At 44.5% G+C, this 20,425-nt stretch overlaps 1 protein-coding gene across 1 annotated transcript in view; it reads right to left on the reverse strand.

Annotated features, from left to right (window-relative positions):
• The window catches only part of Uaca (uveal autoantigen with coiled-coil domains and ankyrin repeats), an 86,710-nt gene extending 85,155 nt beyond the window's left edge, over window positions 1-1,555 (reverse strand). The window contains exon 1 of the mRNA XM_020185681.2: window positions 1,341-1,555. Within this exon, the coding sequence (XP_020041270.1) occupies window positions 1,341-1,409 (69 nt within the window). The 5' untranslated portion in view covers window positions 1,410-1,555. The remainder of the gene's footprint in view (window positions 1-1,340) is intronic.
• Between the last annotated feature and the right edge of the window lie 18,870 nt (window positions 1,556-20,425).

A 20,425-nucleotide genomic window follows, 5' to 3' on the forward strand; every position in this document is an offset into this window, starting at 1 on the left:
ATCAGACTCATTTACTTTCATTTAAATCTTATGAAATGTATTCTATTATTTAGCAAACTGAGAACAGGTCTTGTGATACGACCTATTTCATTGTTACACTGATATTATTAGCAATTATAGAATGCTCAATTTAGCTACAGGTCTATGCTCATACAATGGAAACAGGGATACTGGCAATCCCAACAACTGCATACTTTCTCTGACTTTCTAGAAGAGAAAACAGGATAAAATTAATAAGCCTTCAAATGGAATATGAATCCTTAGTGTAACCAAACAAAACTGGGAAACACAGCCAATAAATGTAGAAAAGGCGTGCCCTCTACAAAGCTGGGACCACCTGAGTTCAAGTGGGATCTTTAACTCCACTCTTGTGACCCCCGTATTACCACCTATTTCTGCCAATTGTTACTTTCTAAAAGCGAAACAAAAAGAATCTTTCTATGAGCTCATAAAACATCTTCATGCTTTAATAAATATCAAAAATCATGTCACCTGAATCCATTCTTTCTATTTTTGAGGTGGGAATTTAAAAGCCTAGCTGTTACACACTTTCCATTACGGCCAAGTAAAATAGTCCTGGAAACAGTCCAGTGGAGAGGAAAACAGAAGTCTGAATTTCTTCAAAAGTGGATACAGATTGATTTGTATTATTGAAAAAAAAAAAAGCATATATATAATTCTGCAGTAAAAATCTGGATAAAATTATAAAAGTCCATTTTAACTTCCACCACTTGGTAGTAAGTAGGCAGTCTGAGTGGCACGACTCGGAATTTGACTCCTCCAGGCTTTTTAAATAAATGGCATTTATTTCAATGGCGTGGAATTTATGATGCTGCCATTCGTCTGACCAGCCAAATTATCTCCATCCCAACACGTGCGGTCGGGCTGTTCCAAAATTTCTGATCTCCCGCCACCCTGAGGCCGTCCCCGACTTCGGCCCTGCCCCAGAGGCCAGGTCCCAGCGGGTCGCCTGCGATCCCGCACGGGTGATGTCCCTGCGGCCCGCGCGGGTGAGCTTCCCACTTCCCACGCCCACAGGTCAGGCCCCGCACCATCCCGCACAGGTGAGGTCTCCGGGCTCGAAGTGAGCCGAACCCCCGGGGCCTCGCTGAGAAGCAGCGACAGTGGACGGCACACCGCGTCCGCGGCCCCCCAGCCCGAGCGTCGGTCAGACCGGGCAGGTCCGGAGTCCGCTCGGGCGCGAACCCCGGCCGGGCCGTGCGGGGAGCAAGGGTCCCCCGGAAGGCTGGAGGTGAGGGGCGCCCGCGGCGGGACCTCGGGGGGGAGGGGCGGGGCCGGAGGGTCGCGCGGCCGGCACCACGGCCAGGCGCGGGACTCACCGGACTGGCGGCTGCCGACGCGGGGCCGGGGGCGTCCTGCCTCCTCAGACGGGACTTGAGGCTCTTCATGGCCAGCTTGCGGCGGTGCCGTTCCCGCCGTTCGCAAACCGTCCGGACTGCGGGGTGCGAGCGCGCGACTCCGACGAACTGGAGGACCGGGAGGGAACCGCGGGGGCGGTGCGCCGTGCCCGCCCCGCCGGCCACCTGGGGCCCGGCGGTCCCTTCTCCGGGCCTGCGGCGGGGACCCCTCGCGCAGCCAATCAGCCTGCCTCCTGAAGGGGGTGGGGCCGGCCCCGGCCACACCCCGGCCAATCGGAATCCGGGAAGGGGGCGGGACTTCCCTTTTGAACTTCATACCCTTCCTCTCCCCGCGGGAGGAAAAGTTGCGGAGCTCTGGCTGGAGCTCGGCCCGCGGCCTCTCCCTGCTCCTGGCCGTCCACCCGGGTGATGGAGCCGGAGGTCTGGAGAGAGCTTGGGGTCCAGCCTGGGCCGGCTCGCAACTTCCCGGACTCCCCTCCCTCCTCCCACCCACGTGCTCTTTCCCAAGGCTCCCAGAAAGGACTCTGGGGACCTGGACCTGGACCAGCTTTCTACAGCCACCAACCTTCTGCTTCCTGGTGTTGAGAACACAGACCCCAATAATCAAGAAGCCTCTAAGAAATAAGGTGCTGGAAGGACATTTTGTTAAGAAGACTTTGACCCACTTGGTAGTAGATCACAGCGTGTGTTGGGGGTTAAATTATTTGTTGGGTGAAGACTTTGCTGCTTTGGAGGGAAAGGTGGGATGAGGAGGCCAGGAGGGGCGCCATCAGTAGATCAAAGGTGCCCACGTAGCTGACGTGATAAAAGACAGACAATACTGTGTCCTTTTCCTGTAGAAACGTCACAGGTAAGAATGTTCAGTGCAATGAATTCATCCTACTCGGAAATCTAAATTAATAAAAGTTACTGAAGGAAAGGGTGGTGAAATAGTCTGGTGAGCAACGCCCAGTAATTTTCTTGTAATGTGACAGCTTCCTGAAGTCAGTTTTTCCAGCAAAATGTTTATTCTAGCATGCACCCATTTGAAAAGACAAACAGTCCATGGTTCTAACAAAGGGCTCCTCTGAAAGGCCACTTGCTTTCCTTAAAGTTTCCTTAGAGTAGCTCAAAGTTGTATTCAAATACTGTTAAGTTTTCAGAACTCTCTCGGAGACACAAGACACAGTCAAAAACTGTTAATTCTTAAAAAGGAAAAGTACCTGAGAAAGTTAAATTTTCTCTTGATTAGATCTATTGAAGAAATTTTTCTTTAATTCTCCCTTTTCCTCAAGATCCACAGCCATGCCATTTTTTGTTGGCCTCTTAAAGTGTCTGTGATGGCCGATTACTCTCCATTCTCACCGTCACTACAGAGCCAAAATGATGTCATGCTTGGAGTATTGTAGAAGGCATCCCGACCCATATCCCAACCTTCAGTCCCTCACCTTTCCTGTCACCAGTAAATGACTAACCATCATCAAAAAGTATTACAAAATAATCCTCTTTGTTCAAAAACCTTCTGCAGATAGAAGCTGGGTGTGGTGGTTCATGCCTGTAATCCCAACACTCAGTACACCGAGGCCAGCCTAAGCTACACATAGCAAGACCCTGACTCAAAAAATAAAAGCACACAAAACACACACAAACTCTTCAAGAGACCAGTCCTGTTCTCCAGCTGGCACTCTAAGCAAATTACTCGTCAGCTCATTCCTCACACATTTGTTCCCCTTCGTGCATACTGAACAGCACTCTAGTAATGTTCTCTGTGCCTACATCCATCTAACAAAACCCTGCTCCCCCAAGAGTGGCTGGATGGGGAACAGGGGGCTTTGGGAGTACTGTGCGATGCTATCTGAGTGCTGTTTACACAGCTAGAATATTCAGTTTGTGAAAATTCCGCATGCTTGTGCTCCGTGTAGTGAACACTCACGTATGCTTTGCATTCATTAAAAGATGGGTTTTTAAATAAAGCATTCATCCCTTCTGTGTGCCCTCCTCTATACTAGAACCTTCCCTCATCACTCAACTGGAAGCGATCACTCTCTATCCTCCAAATAGTCTGAGAAATTGTACAGTATCCCTAACACATAGGATCCAGATTTGCTGCTGGACTTCAAATTCCTTAAAATCAGACAATAGCTGACATTTATTTCTGAGTGGATTCTTAGCATGAATTGCCATTTGTTCTATGCTTTCATGTGACATACAGCTGGGACCCTCCCAACTGTGAATGCAGGTAGAGTGATCAAGGGCTGTGCTTCTGCTCACCTGCTTGTACCTCAGTCAGCTCCTTTGTACTGAATTTAAGATAAGCACCCCCACCATCCAGTCCCCCATGGAATCTTAAATGTTGACTGCCTTCGGTAGCACCATCTCCCCTGTGTAATTGACTGTTCAGTTAATTGCAGCCTTGCTTGCTGGTGTCTCCTGGAGCATCCAACTGATCACAGCCCTGGTGACTGGCGTCTTTTCAGTTGTTATTGGATAAAGTAAAGGAAACAGAGCCACAAGTATAGCTTGCATCAGGTTCCAAAAATGTTGGGCAAGTTATTTTTATGAACTGTCTGTGTGATGTCCCCATGGTGTCTGTGTCCAGTGGCCTTTGGATTTTTCCAGGCAAGACACTTGATAGCTGATGTCTGCTTATTTTCATTTCAGAGCAACTCAGTAAATAGCACTGGGCCGAACATGCGGCAAGCCTATATGAAGTGATGTTACTATTATTGGCATTTAGCCAGACAGGTTTGATTTGTTTTTCTCAGTGATTATCACTATTTTTTTAATCTTCCCATCAGAGCAAAGGGCACTTATCAAAACTAAATGGATTCCTTTGTTACCATAATGAATTTGTATGAAATGCTTTTTTGTTTTTCTTATTTTTATAATATACAACCAGGAAGAGTAATGAACTTTTAGAAATTATCTGAAGAGGTTAGGTATACAATGATAAAGAAATCTCAAAACAAAGGGGTACTGTTAGCACCCCTATCTCTTAGGCTTCTACTAACAAGGAACTTGTGTGCAGATGAAGGGAACAAGGCTGTCATATATAGATCAGGTGGACTTACTAAGCTGTATAGTAGGATAACAGGTGTCAGTAGTATTCAGGGAGAAAAAGAAATTAGAAGGTGAGTTTGCAAGCAGAGAGGAGCCCAAGGCTGGGTATCCAGTTCTTGAATGCACACAAGTGAGAAGTAATGCCAGGTAGGCCGAAAATAACCAGGGACCTGCCAGGACAGAGCATGGCTGGGAGATGCTCAGATGATGCTAACGACAGAAGCAGAAGAATAAACAATGAACAGACCAAAACCAGAAATCACACAGGAAATGACTCCTTTCCAAACAGGAAGCTCTCCTTCCAAACAAGCTTCAATTATGAGTATCATGACCAATGAAGCCAGTCAATAATTCCCAGGACGGACCCAGGACAGCATCATTCTCTCCTGGTTCACATGCCAAAGCAGAGAGCTGGCAATGCCTCACGTGGGCGGGTCATGTGGAAGGGCACCCCCACCCAGAACTCACACAGCCCCAGAATGAGAGACCCAAGGCAGTGCTCACACCCTCTTCTCTTGCCACTCTCAAAGCTAAAACACATTGCATAAGAGAACTTTAAAAAAAAATAAGGTGGTCATCTTTGGCATTAATTGTAAAACCAATTTGTCTTTTGAGTAAGCTGTCCTATGCCCATCCTGGAAGACTAGAGTGGGAAGAGAGGTAGGTTCTGCCCTGTGGAACCACACAGCTTTCAGCTGGTTACTCAGCACTGACCCTTCCAGGGATGTCAATTCCCTCTTATAGAAACAACTTCTTTAATGTCCCCTTCTGAGGGTTGTTGTGTGTTTAGCTATTGCGATCTTGAGTTTACCAGTAATCACGGGAAGAGGACTGCTTTCTACCTGGCTGTCAGCGTTTACAGACTACCATTGATCCAAGGCACGTGGAGAGTGCCATTAGTTTCAACATTGAAAGAGAGAACCAAAAGCAAGTTTTTGTCAAGAGCAAAACTAAGACACCCCCCCCCCAGTGTATTGACCTTAAACCTAAAAGCAGTCGAGATACCCACCATTATTTCTTTGGATACAAGTTCAGAATCAAGAAAACTCAACCAATGTCATGTGGTGAAAATGAACCTTGTTATCAAGTCTTTATTACACAAAACTCCAGAAACATCATTGCTTTTCTTTAATGAGATTGATGGTGTGACAGGACCAAGGCAGAAACTCTTGATTGCCCCTTTGAAAGCAGGCCACTCAGCCTGGAGCCTAGATGAATGTCAGGAATTTAGTTCAGGGACTGACAACCATCTGATCTATAGAAAGCTTTCCTGGGTCTTGGGGTTTTCTCATCTCAGCCAGGATATCAGGGTAAGTGCACACGACAAGTAGAAAGACAGTGGAAACTTGAACACTCTATAATAACTTGAACTGAAAAGTTTCTTTCTTTTGAAACAAAAATATAGCAAATAAAGGCTTTCTCTCTAGAGACAGTTTGACTTCTCTTATACTTTTCCCTTTCAGATCTCCAAGGGGCCTTCTGAAGTTCTGGCAAGGTATTCAGTAAATATCCCTGATTGAATGACTAAATTACCAATAAATTATGAGACTGGTTCTGTACCACAACGCCAACCTTTGCCACTCATCTTACAAAAGAACCCTGCAGAAAGAAGAACCCAAGCTAAATCTCACTTCCAAATGCACCTGGAAAATGACCTGATAGTCACTTAAATCAAAATTACTGTTGACTATATCAGTTTAAGTTATGATGAAAGAAAGATCATAGGCAAAATACTGGATAGATACAGGTTCTAATAAAGTTACATGTAAGCATATTTACCATGTAATATGTGACATTATGTATTATACATTATAATATATTTTATATTATATGCGATTACAGGTACTATTTTATATATTTTAATGTGCTATTTTTAATTCTTTCATCAAGTATCTTTACAAATTACTTTGCCCAGTGTGGAGGTTTACATCTATAATCCCAGCTACCCAGGAGGCAGAGATAGGATTGAAGTTCAAAGCCAGTCTCGGCAAAAGTCTGGGCAAAACATTTATCAAGATTGTACACATCTGTAATCCCAGTTGTACAGGCGGCAGAGACAGGAGGATCAGGGTCTGAGGCTAACCCCACGCAAAAGGAAGACCTCATCTGAAAGATAAACTAAAGAAAAAAGGGCTGGGAGCATGGCTCAAGTGGTAGAGCCCTTGCACAAGGCCCTGAGTTCCAACTCCAGTAGCTCCCTCCCCCCAAAAATAAGTGCATCTTAATGAAAATGTTGATTTTATATAAAAATTGAACCCATAAATGCAAATAAGGTGAGTATTTTAAAAGACTGTTCTTAAAAATTAGTTACTTGCCTGACCTATGATTCATAATTTGTAATACATGATTTGTTAATTGACTTTTTTTATTTGATTACCAAAAGACTCAGACTTTTGCTTCCTGGAAGAAAATAGTTTATGAAAAAAATTTTCTGCATGCCTCTTCTTCAAAATTACCTGCAGTAATGTATAAATTTTCATTAAAAATAAAAAGATAATTTTGCCTGCAATTACTAAGTAATATTTAATTGCAGTGCTTCTGAGGGAAAAATGTTAAAGTACAATTCTTGTCTCCAATGACATCATTCCACATGCCATACTTTATGCAAACAGATTTGTCCTTATAAACTGATCATGTATATATTCTTTATATTATCTATGTCTGTTAGTACAAATATCAACAAATATTCAAGTATAATGGATCAATTTGTGTTTTTCCTTTGCCGTCTTATGAATGATGTTGCCACAAGCAAAATACATAAATCAACCAATAAATTAAAATGCCAACACACTCTGGACTTCAAAGGAATTACATTTTCATTTTGTCATGCTGGGGAGACGCATGTATGTATTATGCTCCATAAACTTCAAAACCACCCTGGCCCTAAACGGCAATTAAGAATAGCTCCTTTGAACTTCACAAGAGTGTAGTCTGTGCATTTACTTAAGATCAAGGCATAGCATTTTAAAGCTAAACTGAAAGGTGCATTTCTTTCACTTCTGAGGCATGGCGAGCTGCAAGAACAAGAAACTCTCAGGACGCATGGACTTTCTGATTCTTGACTCTGAAGTGCCCCCAAGTCAACAAATGCGAATCAACCTCAAACCCCTGACACCCAGACAGTTGAGCTCTTGGTAGGCAAGTCAAGCCCTAACTCAAGTAACTTTAGGGAATTCCCAATATGAGTCATAAGGAATCACTGCACGACAATGAAGCTTGCACACTCTGCACATAAACCCCCAGCTGGAGGCTCCTCCCCACACCACCCAACACCACTGGCTCCAAGGTAACGTCCCTGGCGGGCGCTGTCCAGTCCCCGCCCAGCGTTCACACGCGGAACGCTTTTGTTTACATCACACTTCTGTTTTTGCCCTTTTAAGGGACATCAATGTACAGGGTATGGGTGTCGTGTGATGTCGCTGTACACTTACGCATTGTGTAATGTTTCAGTCTGGGTAAATCTATCTCCTCATACGTTTGTACTTTTTTTATGATGAAACGCTTCAAAATCCTTGCTTCTAGTTTTTAAAAAGTATACAGCACATCATTGTTGTCTATAGTCACCCCCTGTGCGATAACACACTGGAACTTGTTTCTCCTATCTAATTAAAATTGGTACCCATTAGTCAACCTTTCCCATCTCCACCTCTTCTCTAAACCACACTTCTCTTCAAAAGGAAATTGGGATAATTTGCAACAAATTTCACCATGATCGTTCTGATAACAGCAGGAAAGAAACCTATTGGGGACACTAGGAGTGCTGCCCTTGGATTTGAAATTTGGCTTTCTGTTTCCTAAAAGCAAAAAACAGAAACAACAGTGACAGCTCTAACACTGGAAGCCAAGGGCACAGCAGGTTCTCAACATTTTCCTGACACAGCATTCTGAAGGGAATTTCTCATAGGGTGTGGCTTTACATACAGGACAGAGAGCATTGTCATAGACAGTCACCTCAACTACAAGAAATGGCTTTGTTGGGTGTCCATATGTTCATTCCTTCCTACAGCAATTACTGGTTAGTCACACTGAGTGTGAGGCAGTGTGGAGAAACAGCAGGACCCATTGAGCAAATAAGTGGGTGGTGCCATTTGCTGGGTGTGGATGATGAAGGAAGCTGTGCTTTGAAGGAAAGTCAAGCATCTTCTTTGGTCATATTGGTTTGAACTGCTCAATGAGCACCCAAGTAAGAATAGAGGAAGAGAGTCTAAATTATAAGACTGAAAGTCATTAGGCTGGAGACATAGATTTGGGAAACATGAGCATATAAATAAAACTTAAAACCATGGAAGGAAGAGATATAGAGAAGAGGACAAAGGACCACGATGTAGGTCCTTGTAGTTTGGAAATCAAGCAGAAAGAAGGTGCCAGCAAAAAAGACTGAGAGGGAATGTGTAGAGAATGGACAGAAAACCAAAGAATGTGTTGACACAGCAGCCAAGAGAGGATGGGAGGTGAAGTTTGCCAAATACCACTGAAAGATGGAGAAGCATGAAGACAGATGGGTGACTACTCGATTTTGCATCATGGAATTAACAATAGCCTTGACAAAACACTTCCCACCAGTTTGGAGGAAAAGAGAAAGCTGACTTAGGTAGATTTGCGAATGGAAGGTGGTAGGATGGAGATTGTGACCAATGTGGTATGGAGGGAGCCGAGAAATGAGACAGCAGTTGGAGAGTGACAGGACTTCCTTGAGAGGCTTTCTACTTTAAGGTGGGAATTATTAAGTCTTTTGTGTAGGCTGGGAGGATCCCGCAGAGGAAAGAGCTGAGGAAACATAGCAGGGGCCATCTGTAAGAGTTAAGTCTTTGAGAAGGAGAAAGGGAGACTATTGCTTAGAAATGAGCTTGGACCGTCATCTGGAGTAACAGGATGAAGGCAAAAAATGCAAGTACAGGTGTGTGTAGGGTGGCTTATTTAGTAGAAGGAACAGAAGAGGGAGTTTAACTAGATTGTTTCTGTTTTCTCATGAACCACAATCATTAACTAAAAGGAAGATGGGCAGCCAGGAAAGTGCTTTTGGAAGTTTGAAGAGAAATGAGAAGTCACAAAATAGTATTTTTCAGTCTTACAGCCCCAAATATCAACTTGGTGTATCTGATATAAGAATTACCCAATGTTATTCTGAGAGTATGAAGACAATTTGTCAACTGAGATCTTTCTACCAGCAAATAGATCTGTTCAGACAGGGCCACCAATGTTTAACTTGTGTTTCAAGGGATTGATGAAAAGATCTGTTCACCAAAGCATGACATTTCACCCTTTTGAATGTATCCCCACACTACTATTTTAACTACATAGCAACTAAAATTTATTGAACGATTACCATGTGCAAAGTACTGTGCTAAGTTCTTTCCATGGGCTGTTTCTTTTAATACTCCCAGCAACTAAATGAGCAGTGTATCCTATTATTATCTTCATTTTGTAAATGATGAAGGTGAAACTTGCATGGCTAGTTATCAGTTAGTGACTATGAAGCTGTCTAAAAATATGAGGAGAGTTAGCAATTGTTACTTGAGCCATAGTTATGAATGGAACTGAGTACATAGAAAACCATAACCTCGATATGTATTTGTGCTTGTAAATATATAACCAAAATGTAAATAAGGTGATGTATACATACACTCAGACAGAAAGTCTCTGTGGAAAAAATGGGATTTTAGAAAGCCCTCTTGACACAGCCAAGTCTGTTGGAAGAGACTCAACCAGTGGTATACTTGCAAATTTGTGTAGCAGCTGGCTTTTTGCAGCTGGTAGCAGGGGAAAGCAGGGGGACTGATTCACAGAAGTTGCCAACTTCCATGGTATAAATACTTCCACCACTGAGTTCGAGCTATTAATGTGACATCAACCAGCTCACTAAAATTTTTAAATATTCACAACTCACCTCTTGTATGCCAGCACCAGCAAGGCACTGGAAGAAACTCTGATGGAACATGAACCACCCAGGTATGTCTCCTGGGGTATGTCTAGCCGGGACAAGTTTGGGATTGCAGAACTTCAGATGGTCTGAGATTATAGCACCCCTCCTATGCACCGAGTGAATGAAATCAAAAGGGAACTCCAGGCATGAGTTATGCTGGTTCTAATGTATGGTTTATATTACAGTAAGAAAGAGGTGATAGACAACCTTATTTCAGTTCTTGCATTTTGTTTGCATTTTCTCTTTTTGCAAAGTATTGAAAGGATTATATGAATAAGACCTAATCAGACATATAAACAAACAAAACTTCAATGGAGAGCTTCCTGTGTCTCAAGGAGTTTGTGTGGTGCAGGCCTGTGTTTTTAGACAGTAGTTACATGGTTTCCCCAAGTAAGTGCCTGAGAAGTTGACATTGATTTATTGGATCATGTAAGTGACTGAGTTTTCTGTATGAAAACAATTCATTCATAGAGATTTAGCTTAATGCCATCTTAAACAAAGGACTCACTGACCTTCTATTTTCAAGCTTAGGAGTGGTAACCCTCACCGAAGTGGGGCATTCACAAAGTCATGGGTGACTGTTGTATGAACTTTCAGAATTGTGTCCTCCCAGTTGCATTCGTGATTCATGTCAGAACACATACGGCTTAGATTCCAGGGTTGAACCAGGCCTCTAGGGTGGAATTGGGTTTTCTTTTAGACCTGTTCCCTAGTTGTCGTCATTGCTACTTTTCTAAATGTCAGTGTTCCTGGTACTCTAGAAACACTAGAGTCCTTTGTTACTTAAACTAAAAATTTAGTCAATCCGTTCCCCAAATTGAGATTCTAGATAAATGTCTCAAAAGGCAAGTAAGGTTGAAAGTAGCATTCTTAAAAACAGGGAGAATTAAGCAGCGGGAGCGTTTGGGACGGAGAAAAGTCTTCATGCCCTCATTGAATGCTTTCTGAGTGCCGGTTACATACCAGGCACTATTTGCATCCTCGAGGGTCACCATTGTCTCCGAAGAAGGAGCCCAGCCTGCACTCACACAACCACATGACAAACTACCTCATCTCCTTCAATTGTCACATTTTTGTTGAGGCCCGCTTTGGCCTATTCTTCCTTTGCCCACTCCTGCCACTTTCGAACCATCTACTTTTTTCCACAGCACTGACATACGTGTCTCCTCACATACTGCACAAAGAGATTGTGCGTAGCATATCGGGAAGAGACGGATGCCAGTGTGGCTGGAACAGGATGCCAATGGGCAAGAGATAGAGGAGATGACTTGAGGGGCATAAGGTAGAGCTCAGTCAGGCTATGCCTCGTAGGACATGGTATGGGCTCAGGAATTTTCTCCAAGGGCTACAGGAAAACCCTGTCAGGTTTTTGCAGTGTCCAGGTGGAGCCAATGGCACAGCAATGAAGTGATTGCATTTTCCATGTGTCTTGAAGACTGAGCCGGTAGGAATTCCTGATGGGCCATGTGAAATGTGAGAGTCAGTTATGAATCTGAGCACCTGAAAGGATAGCATTGTAACCAGCTGAGGTGGGGAAGGCCCTGGGTGGAGCGGGTGGTAGGGAAGGAGTTAGGGAGATAAGGAGTTTAGTATTGGACATGTGTCTTACATATCCAAGCAGAAACTTAGATGTATCCATATGAAGGCCCAGGATGAGGTCTGAGATGGAGAGAGAAATTTGGGGGTCATTAGCGTATACTGCATGTGGCCACCAAAGAAGGACATACAGATAAAGGAAAGAGACCAAGGATTGAGCTCTGGGGCACTCTGATACAAGTTGGGAGAACATAAGAAACCTACAAAGACAATAGAGAGTGGTGTCTAGTGAAGAGGGAAAAAAATCAAGAGTGTGGGATTTTGGAAAGCCAGTGAAGGAAGTCTACCAAGGAAGAAGGCATGGCCGACTTCTCCGTGTGCTGGGTGAGGACTGAGAGTTACCACGGCAGTTAGTATTGTGGAGGTCACGGAACACCTGGCTCACAAACAAGTGGTGGTATTGGGGTCGTGGTTACAAAAGCCCAAGGAAGCTTGGCTTTAAGAGGAAACAGGAGAAAGATTAGAGACTACAGTAATGATCAGTCCCTTTAAGGAGTCTTACTGCAAAGAGAACGAGGAAAGGGGGAAGTGATGGTGGAGATTTTCTAAGGTGGGAGAGATTAACGGTGTCTCAAATAAATTTTATGTGCAAAGCTCCATGGAACATCCAACCTCAGCTCTTTCATTGCATTGTTTACACTTCTCTCTGCCCCAATAAATTTTGATAATATATAAATTCTTGAGGATAGAAGTTTTATTCAACTTTATAGGTTAACCCAAAGCATTCACTTTCTTCTACCACAGCTGTAAAACAACACAGCTCTGTAAATTGGAAGTCTAACACAGGTCTCACTGAGCCCAAATCAAGGCGTGGCAAAGGGTTTGGTCTTTTTTCCAGTTTCTAGAAGCAGGTCGACCTTCTTTAGCTCATGGCCCCTTCCTCCATTTTCGAACTCAGCTGGGAAAGTTTCTCTGGTTTTAAGGAGGCCTGCGATTCTATTGGACCCACCTGGATTGTCTGAGCTAAGTTCCCCATCACAAGGTCTTTAATTTAATCAACTCTATAAAGGTCTTTTCATCAGGTAAGGTAAGTTATTCACAGGTTCTGGTGATTAAGATGTGGACATCTTTGTGACTGATGCATAGGTAAATAGTGTTTGGAATACAAACGGACTTTTATCAGACTGCATTTTGGGAATTGGGCTGAATTCCTTTGAAAACCTGCAGCCTCTGTGAAAGCAGAATCTGACTTTCATCCTTCACTGTATTGCCAGCACTTAGCACCAGGCATGAAACAGGTGTAAAATAAATATTTGTTGAATGGCTAAATAAATAAATAAGGGAGAAAACCTATTCTTTGATGTGAGCTGCTAAAGCAGAGATCTCTTCAGGCTCAGTGGATAGTGTCCACTTCCTCAAGGGTAAGGGGCTCCCTCTCCTGGAGCAGGGTCCATTTATTTTCCTCGTCCATCGTTCAATGTCTGATTCTACCCTCACCACACCTGTTCCTCCGGCACCCACTGAGTTCCTGCCATCTGCTGGATGGCATTCCCCCTGGAAGGACTGGTGTTCAATTTGTAAAATAACTTTACTGTAACACAAAAAGTATAGAAGCATATGTAGATAGAGAAGCAAGAGGGCCTTTGCTCCTGTTCTAGCCACCCAGTTCCTTCCAGAGGCAATGTCCTCTGCTTGCTTGTTTGTCTCAGGGGGATCCAATCTAACAGGAATGCTCTGAGTGTGCAGTATTTTTATATAAAAATGGACACACATTTTAGAAACCTTTTCTACATTTGCTTTTTATTTAACAATATCAATCTTTCCAACAGCTGCTGGGTACGCCTTTAATAGAGAGGCAACAATGTGCTAAGCCTTCATAAAGAGGTCCCTAAAGTGGAAACTTGACGCACCCAAGGCAGAGAACACATTTGCTTTTTCTTTTGTGGGAAAGCAAATGGAAGGAACCATGGTGTAGAGCTCCCCCGCCCCACACCACCGCCTTGCCACCAAGACAATTAGAAGGCAGTGGAAGGAATTCAAATGCCAGAGGAGGAAACCAAGAGGAATAGGCACTCAGAGCTCTTCAGTGCCACCCAGCCCGGCCTGTGCAGCAGCAGCCAGCTCTGCTTCCCCGAGCACCTCCAGCCCTCTGGGCAGCTGGGTTTGCACACCAGCTCCCAGCCATCAGCACGGCACTCCAGCCCTGGGCTCACGGCCTCCACGTGTCTGAAGCACGGCTTCCCCGTTCCTGAGCTCTCACCTGCCCAGGTGTGTGGGTCCAGTGCCTGCTGGCCCTCCTACCATCTCTCTGGACTGCATTCTGTCATTCTCTGGATCCCTTCCACATCTGTTTGCTGGAGCTGCCGAAGCAAGGTACCATAAACTGTGTGGCTTAACGCCATAGAAATGTGTGAGTCACAGTTCTGGAGGCCAAAGTTCTCTCTCTGAAAGCTGTCTGTGGAGAGAATCCGTCCCTGCCTCTTCTGGCTTCTGGGGTTTGACACCAGTGCTTGGGGTTTGTGCCCTTGAATGGCTTACTACCATCTCTGCTCGAATGGTCACGTGGTCACCTTCCGCGTGTCCCTACATCAGCTTTCATCTGAGCACTTCTTCTCCCTCGGACACCAGTCATAGTGGGCCCAAGGCCCATTCGACTGCACGACAGCTTCTTCCTAACTAACTCAGCTTTAGTGACTCTGTTTCCAAACAAGCATGCATCCACCGGTTCCTTTAGGGGACACAACTCAAGCCATAAAGTAGTGAGTAGTCTTACAAAGTGGGGTGCGTCCTCTCTCAGAGTATACAAGACAATCTTTTGAGGAAAGAAAATATTACAGTTTCTATTTCTACTTCATTTTTCCTAAAAAAATAAGGCAATAACCAATCTGCACTAATAGTTAATACGTGTATTGCTCGTCCTGTCACCCCTTATATTCTACTTGTCAGAGCTCATGTTGTGCCTTTTGAGACTCGGGACCCAAGAGAACAGCAGATGGTGTTGACAGAGACGTTCTGGTTCTTATTCCATTCAGTGTGTCACTGTGTCACCGTGTGTCCCCACATACTGCAATGCATGTGCTTTGGGATATCATCAATGTGGCACTTTTATGAACACAAGACCTTTGCATGGTAGATTCTTTATAATGCTTTGTACCGAGATGAAGCACAGCCATGAAAATAATTTAAAAAGCCAACTGAAATGTGAAGTTGTACTTTATTTTACCAAGTTACAACTTTTCCAATTTTGCTCACTTTTTCTATGCTGAAAAGCAGTAGTAAGTAATATACTACCTAGCAAATAGTTTGGAAGGCACAAAACTGAGCATATCTTTTCAAGACAAATACGATATTTTAAGAATGCAAAAGAAGTGTTTTTTTCACATGGTACTCATAAGAAAAGCACTCTGAAAATGAACGTTTAGAAGCATTTCCATCATTGAATGAAACAATTGTGCCTCCTAAAATCTCTCCCAGCCTTCCCTTTGTGGCAGTAAGAAGGATGGCGTGACCTGCTGTGTTAGAGGTACCGAAAGAGTGGTTACTGTCTTCTAACACAGCTTCTACACAATCAGGGCAATAAATCAGGGTAATAAAGAAGGAAGTAAAACCCAGGTTGACCCGGGCACTGTGGCAGCCCCAATAGGAGGCTGAGGACAGGAGAGACCACTTTGGACTCTCTCCACTTTGGACTTTGGACCACACAAGCAGGGATCTGGAACTGTACACTACCGTAAAACTGAGTCCTTTATGATAGAATGCCCTAGAAAAATATTCACCCACCAGCAAAGGCACCCGGGGGAGGCATATCAGGGTTGCCCTGGCCTTTAGGGGGTCGGAAAGGAAGATCCACCAAGGGTTTTTAACCCCATGCTGGGCCAATCGGAGAACCTGCACGCATCAGTGTCTAGCAGTAAGAGCCCTCTGGGAATTTAGACCAGGTGTAAACTGAAGGAAAGAAGTTGTAAGCAGAGCTTTTCCATATACTCTCTGCTGCCACACTGCACAGCCTCCCCCATTACCAACTTCCTCACCAGAGCTCTGCATTTGTTATAGCTGATGAAATGACATGGACACATCCTAATCACCCAAAGCCCAGGGTGATTAGGGGTCACAGGCACATGTGGTGGTATGTGTGCTATGGGTTGAACAAGTGCGTATAACATCAGGTGCCTCACTACAACGTCCCACAGGGCAGCATCACCACAAAAGTGTCACTACCCTACTCCTAGCTCCCTAGCCGCTACCCCAACCTCTGGCAACCACTGATCTTTTCCTGTCCTCATATTGTTTGCTTGTTTGTTTTTTGCAGTACTGGAGTTTGAACTCAGGGCCTCACGATTGCTAGGCAGGTTTTCTACCACTTGAGCCACTCCACCAGCCCCCTTTTGTGTGTGTGTGTGTTGGGTATTTTCAAGATAGAGTCTTCCAGAACTATTTGCTCAGGGCTGGCTTCAAACCACAATCCTCCTGATCTCTGCCTCCTGAGTAGCTAGGATTACAGGCGTGAGCCACTGGTGCCTGGTCTGTCTCCACAGAAATGTCATAGGTTGGAAACATACATTATGTGACTTTTATACTTGCTAAAATGTGTTAAGGCTCTGCCATGTCATTCCATGGAGAATTCTCCTTAATATAGACTTTCAATAGTTAAAATATTTATACGATTAAACACCAGTTAAAAACGTTGTAGTCATCTGGGTTAGAGGTTATGACACATGGACCAGCATGGAGATGGAAGAGAGAAGATGAGTTTAAGAGCCTTTGAAGGTATTGTCGACAGACTTTGATGGCTCATTTAAGTGTGGGACCGAAAGATGGAAAATTAAGGATGACTAGCCAGTCTTGACCCTGAGCACCTGGGTGAATTTGTTTTTGTTTTGTGCGTGTGTGTGTGTGTGTGTGTGTGTGTGTGTGTTAGGCATGAACTCAAGCCCTTGCACATGGGCAAGTGCTCTACCACAGAGCTGCACCTCCAGCAGTAATGTTGCTTTTTACTAAGAAAGCACACAAGCAAAGCATCAGGTTTTTGGGATAAGAATGGTCATTCAGTTTGTTAAACTAGAACAACCAAAAATATAATCCACCCCTGGCAACCAGGAGGATGTTGGAGTCTGAAGCTTAAAATGGAACACTGGAGTTGCATGTGTGTTGAATCAGCTGAGCTTTGGAATGGATAGGAGTGCCTAGGAAGTGTGCAGAATGACAGAAGCCCAGGGCAGAGCTTCAGGAAACCCAAGCCAGCAATGAGAGTAAGGAGGAAAGTCAACAAACCCAAGATTCAGAGAGGCATAATGTCAGCAAATAGTAAGTCCAGTGATACTGACAGAAGTCAACAGTCACCCTTCTGATGCCCTAACCCAGCAGGCTCCTCCAATCACGGAGCTCCTGAGCCATACTTCTGCCCTATCTTCATTCATGACAGCACAAATAAGCCTGAGGCATGCCACAGCAAGGCTGTGTTTGCAGACTTGTCACATTTACACGGGACATAATGTGCTCTTCTTTCTTAGTATATCAATATTTTAATTGAACAATGTGCAGAGCAGAATATTACAGCAGCAAATCCTCTATCCTAACAAGTGCTCAGCCCGCTGGTAGGAAAACCAGAGGCTTATCTGCACAATGGTAGAGGCCTTATGAGCCCCAGTGACTCTTAGAGGTCATGCAAGTCCCTGACACATGTCCTGTGTGTGTCACATATCCCTTGGCAACCCTACTGGCTCACTTCGTACTTAAGACTACCAAGACCTGATAGGTAGTCTGTTTCTCATTCTGCAGTGTTATGGTTACTCTTAATTGTCAACTTGATGAGGTGGAGAGTCACCTAGAAGATTTGTAGTGCATGCTTCTGGGTGGGTCTGTGATGGCATTTCCAGAGATGATTAGGTCACGAGCACGCTGACCTAATGAATGGATGAATCTCTTAATGGAGTCAGAATGTGATGACATTATCAGGAGGTAATGAAAGATGGGAGGTGGGGCCTAATTGGAGGAAGTGGGTATCTGGGGGCGTGTCCTTTAGGGTCATATCTTGACCTGGCTTCTTCCTGTATCCCTCCTTTCTTTGCTTCCTGTCCACCATGAGGTAAACAGCCTCTTCCACGTGTTCCTGCTGCCATGATGCTCAGCCCATATAACGGGCTTAAAAACACAAAGCCAAGTGACCATGGACTGAAGCCCTTGAAATCAAGCCAGAACAAAGCCTTCCTTCTTTTAAGTCATGTCAGGTGTGTCATCAACAACACAAAAGTAACATCTTGGCCTGTTCTGCTCATTTCGGGAACAACTTCAGGCGGTGACTCTCAGTGTTCTTTACAAACCTTGCTGCCACCACAAACCTGTCCTTAGCAATGGGGTGTTTTCCAGCCTATGGATGTTTTCATTCGTAAGAACTTTTCTCACACATTCTCTGTCACTCACCTGGTTCTGAGCAATATCTGGTCTGAGATTAACTTCACTCTTGATATCACTTCTCCTCTGCTATGGTTTGGAGGTGGGTTTGTGTGCTGCAAGCTTGGTCCCCAATGTGGCCAAGTAGACGTGGTGGAACTATTAAGAGATGGGGCCCAGTGGGAGGTGATTGAGTCTTTGAAAAGGATTAATGCTTCTCTCACAGGAGTGCTTTCTGGATCTCTTGAGAAGTCCCAAGAGAGTGGGTTGTTGAAAGAAAATGTGGCACCACCCCAGAGTCTCTTGTGTTTCTTTCTTTGCACACACACACCTTCTGCATGTGGTTATTTCCTTTTCTGCTTCTCTGCCATGTTGTGACACAATCAAAGGGGACCCTCAGCTAAGACCCTGAGACTACAAGTACCATAGGCCAAATAAGCTTCATTTTGCTTATACATCATCCAGCATCAGGTCACCCGTTGTAGCTGCACAAAACTGACCACAACATCCTTCAAGTTATTCACTGCCATCAGGAAAGTACTGCAGGCCTTGACACCTTTCATCCATTCCTTGGAAGTTTAAACTCAACTCTGTCTTTATTATAGATGTTTAGCTATTATATAAACCATCACCAAACATGTGATTTTTTAAAAGACATAAAATATAGACATATTTTACAATTATATATTGACATGTTTATAGATATATTTTATAACCATATAAAGCGTGCTTAAAGTTTTTCTCAGGTTTTTTTGTGGTACTGGGATTTGAACTCAGGGCCTTGTACTTTCTAGACAGATGCTCTACCACGTGAGCTGCAGACCTCAGTCCTTTTTAGTTCTTTTTCAGGTAGGGTCTCACATTTTTGCCTGGGGCCAGCCTCAAACCAGGATCCTCCTACCTAAGGCCTTCCACATAGCTGGATGACAGGTATATGTCACCATGCCTAGGTTTTGACTGAGATGGAAAAGAACTGAGCCACTCGGGAAAGGAAAAGGAGAGACATCTGGGAAAGAATCTGCGACCTTCACAAGCAGCAGGCCTTTATTTGGGAAGAAAGACCTGAAAGGGACCCTCAGCCATCACAGTAGCCCTCTGAGAGGGACGAGAGTGCGTTTTTCTTACAGGCTGGGGTTTTTAAGCATCACGTGGTGGGAAAGGGGGAGGTTGGGAAGGGTGGGCGTCAGGTAGTGTGGTTGGAAGGGAGGATGGGGGAGGTGCTGGACCTTGGCTGGGAAGGCCTTTGGGGCTGGCACTTATGTCTGTTGTTTTTCTCTCACTCTTTTATCTGGGGTAGCCACATTTATATTGTTTCAGTGCTCCTCGGCATTCCAACATTCTAACATGCAGTGTCTCTTGCTAACTTGCCCAGGCTGGCCTCAAACTGCCATTCTCCTTGTCTGCGTCTCCGCAGTAGCTGAGAGTTTTAGGCATAACTGCCCAGCCAGGCCTATTTAAAGTTTTAAGGTGCAAGTTCATCCTAGTTGATTGCTTTCATTCTGAAGCCTTCGTATCGGAGGAAGACATTCACTATGTCAAGTTACAGATGCAAGATCACGTGCAGGGTAGGCACAGAGCAACTGATTCACCTGTCTCATACACTGATGTTAACAGTGGATGGAAGGCCAAGCACACCTGTAATCCCAGCTACTTGGGAGGCTGAGGTCAGAAAGATCTCTGTTTGATACCAGCCTGACCCCCCCCCAAAAAAAAAATCTCAACAGAACAAAAAGCTGGATATGGTGGTGTGTCCTGTCATCCCAGCTACTTCAGGAAGTGTAAAACAGGAGGATCGAGGTCCACACGGCCCTGTCTCCAAAATAACCAGACTAAAAAGGGCTGGAGGAGGGGCTCAAGCAGAACAGTGCCTGCCATACAAGCATGAAGTTCAAACCCCACTACCAAAGCCTCCCTAAAAACTGGATGAAAGACTCACATATCATTCGTGACAATGCAGCATCTCCAAATTCACCCCTCACTGCCTGCATGTGGTCACATAGCAACAGCTCTGAGTGGTCCAAAGCCATGGCTTGGGTTTTGTAATGAGCAGTTAGTCTTGGACAGGGATGGTTTTAGCACTATGGACGCCAGTACATAATCTCTTTGAAGCATTGGCTGAGGCCCAGCTATCAAGACAGGCTGCACTGGCACTTTGGTT

The sequence above is a fragment of the Castor canadensis genome, chromosome 19 (assembly GCF_047511655.1).
Source record: "Castor canadensis chromosome 19, mCasCan1.hap1v2, whole genome shotgun sequence".
In the NCBI taxonomy this organism is placed as follows: Eukaryota; Metazoa; Chordata; class Mammalia; order Rodentia; family Castoridae; genus Castor; species Castor canadensis.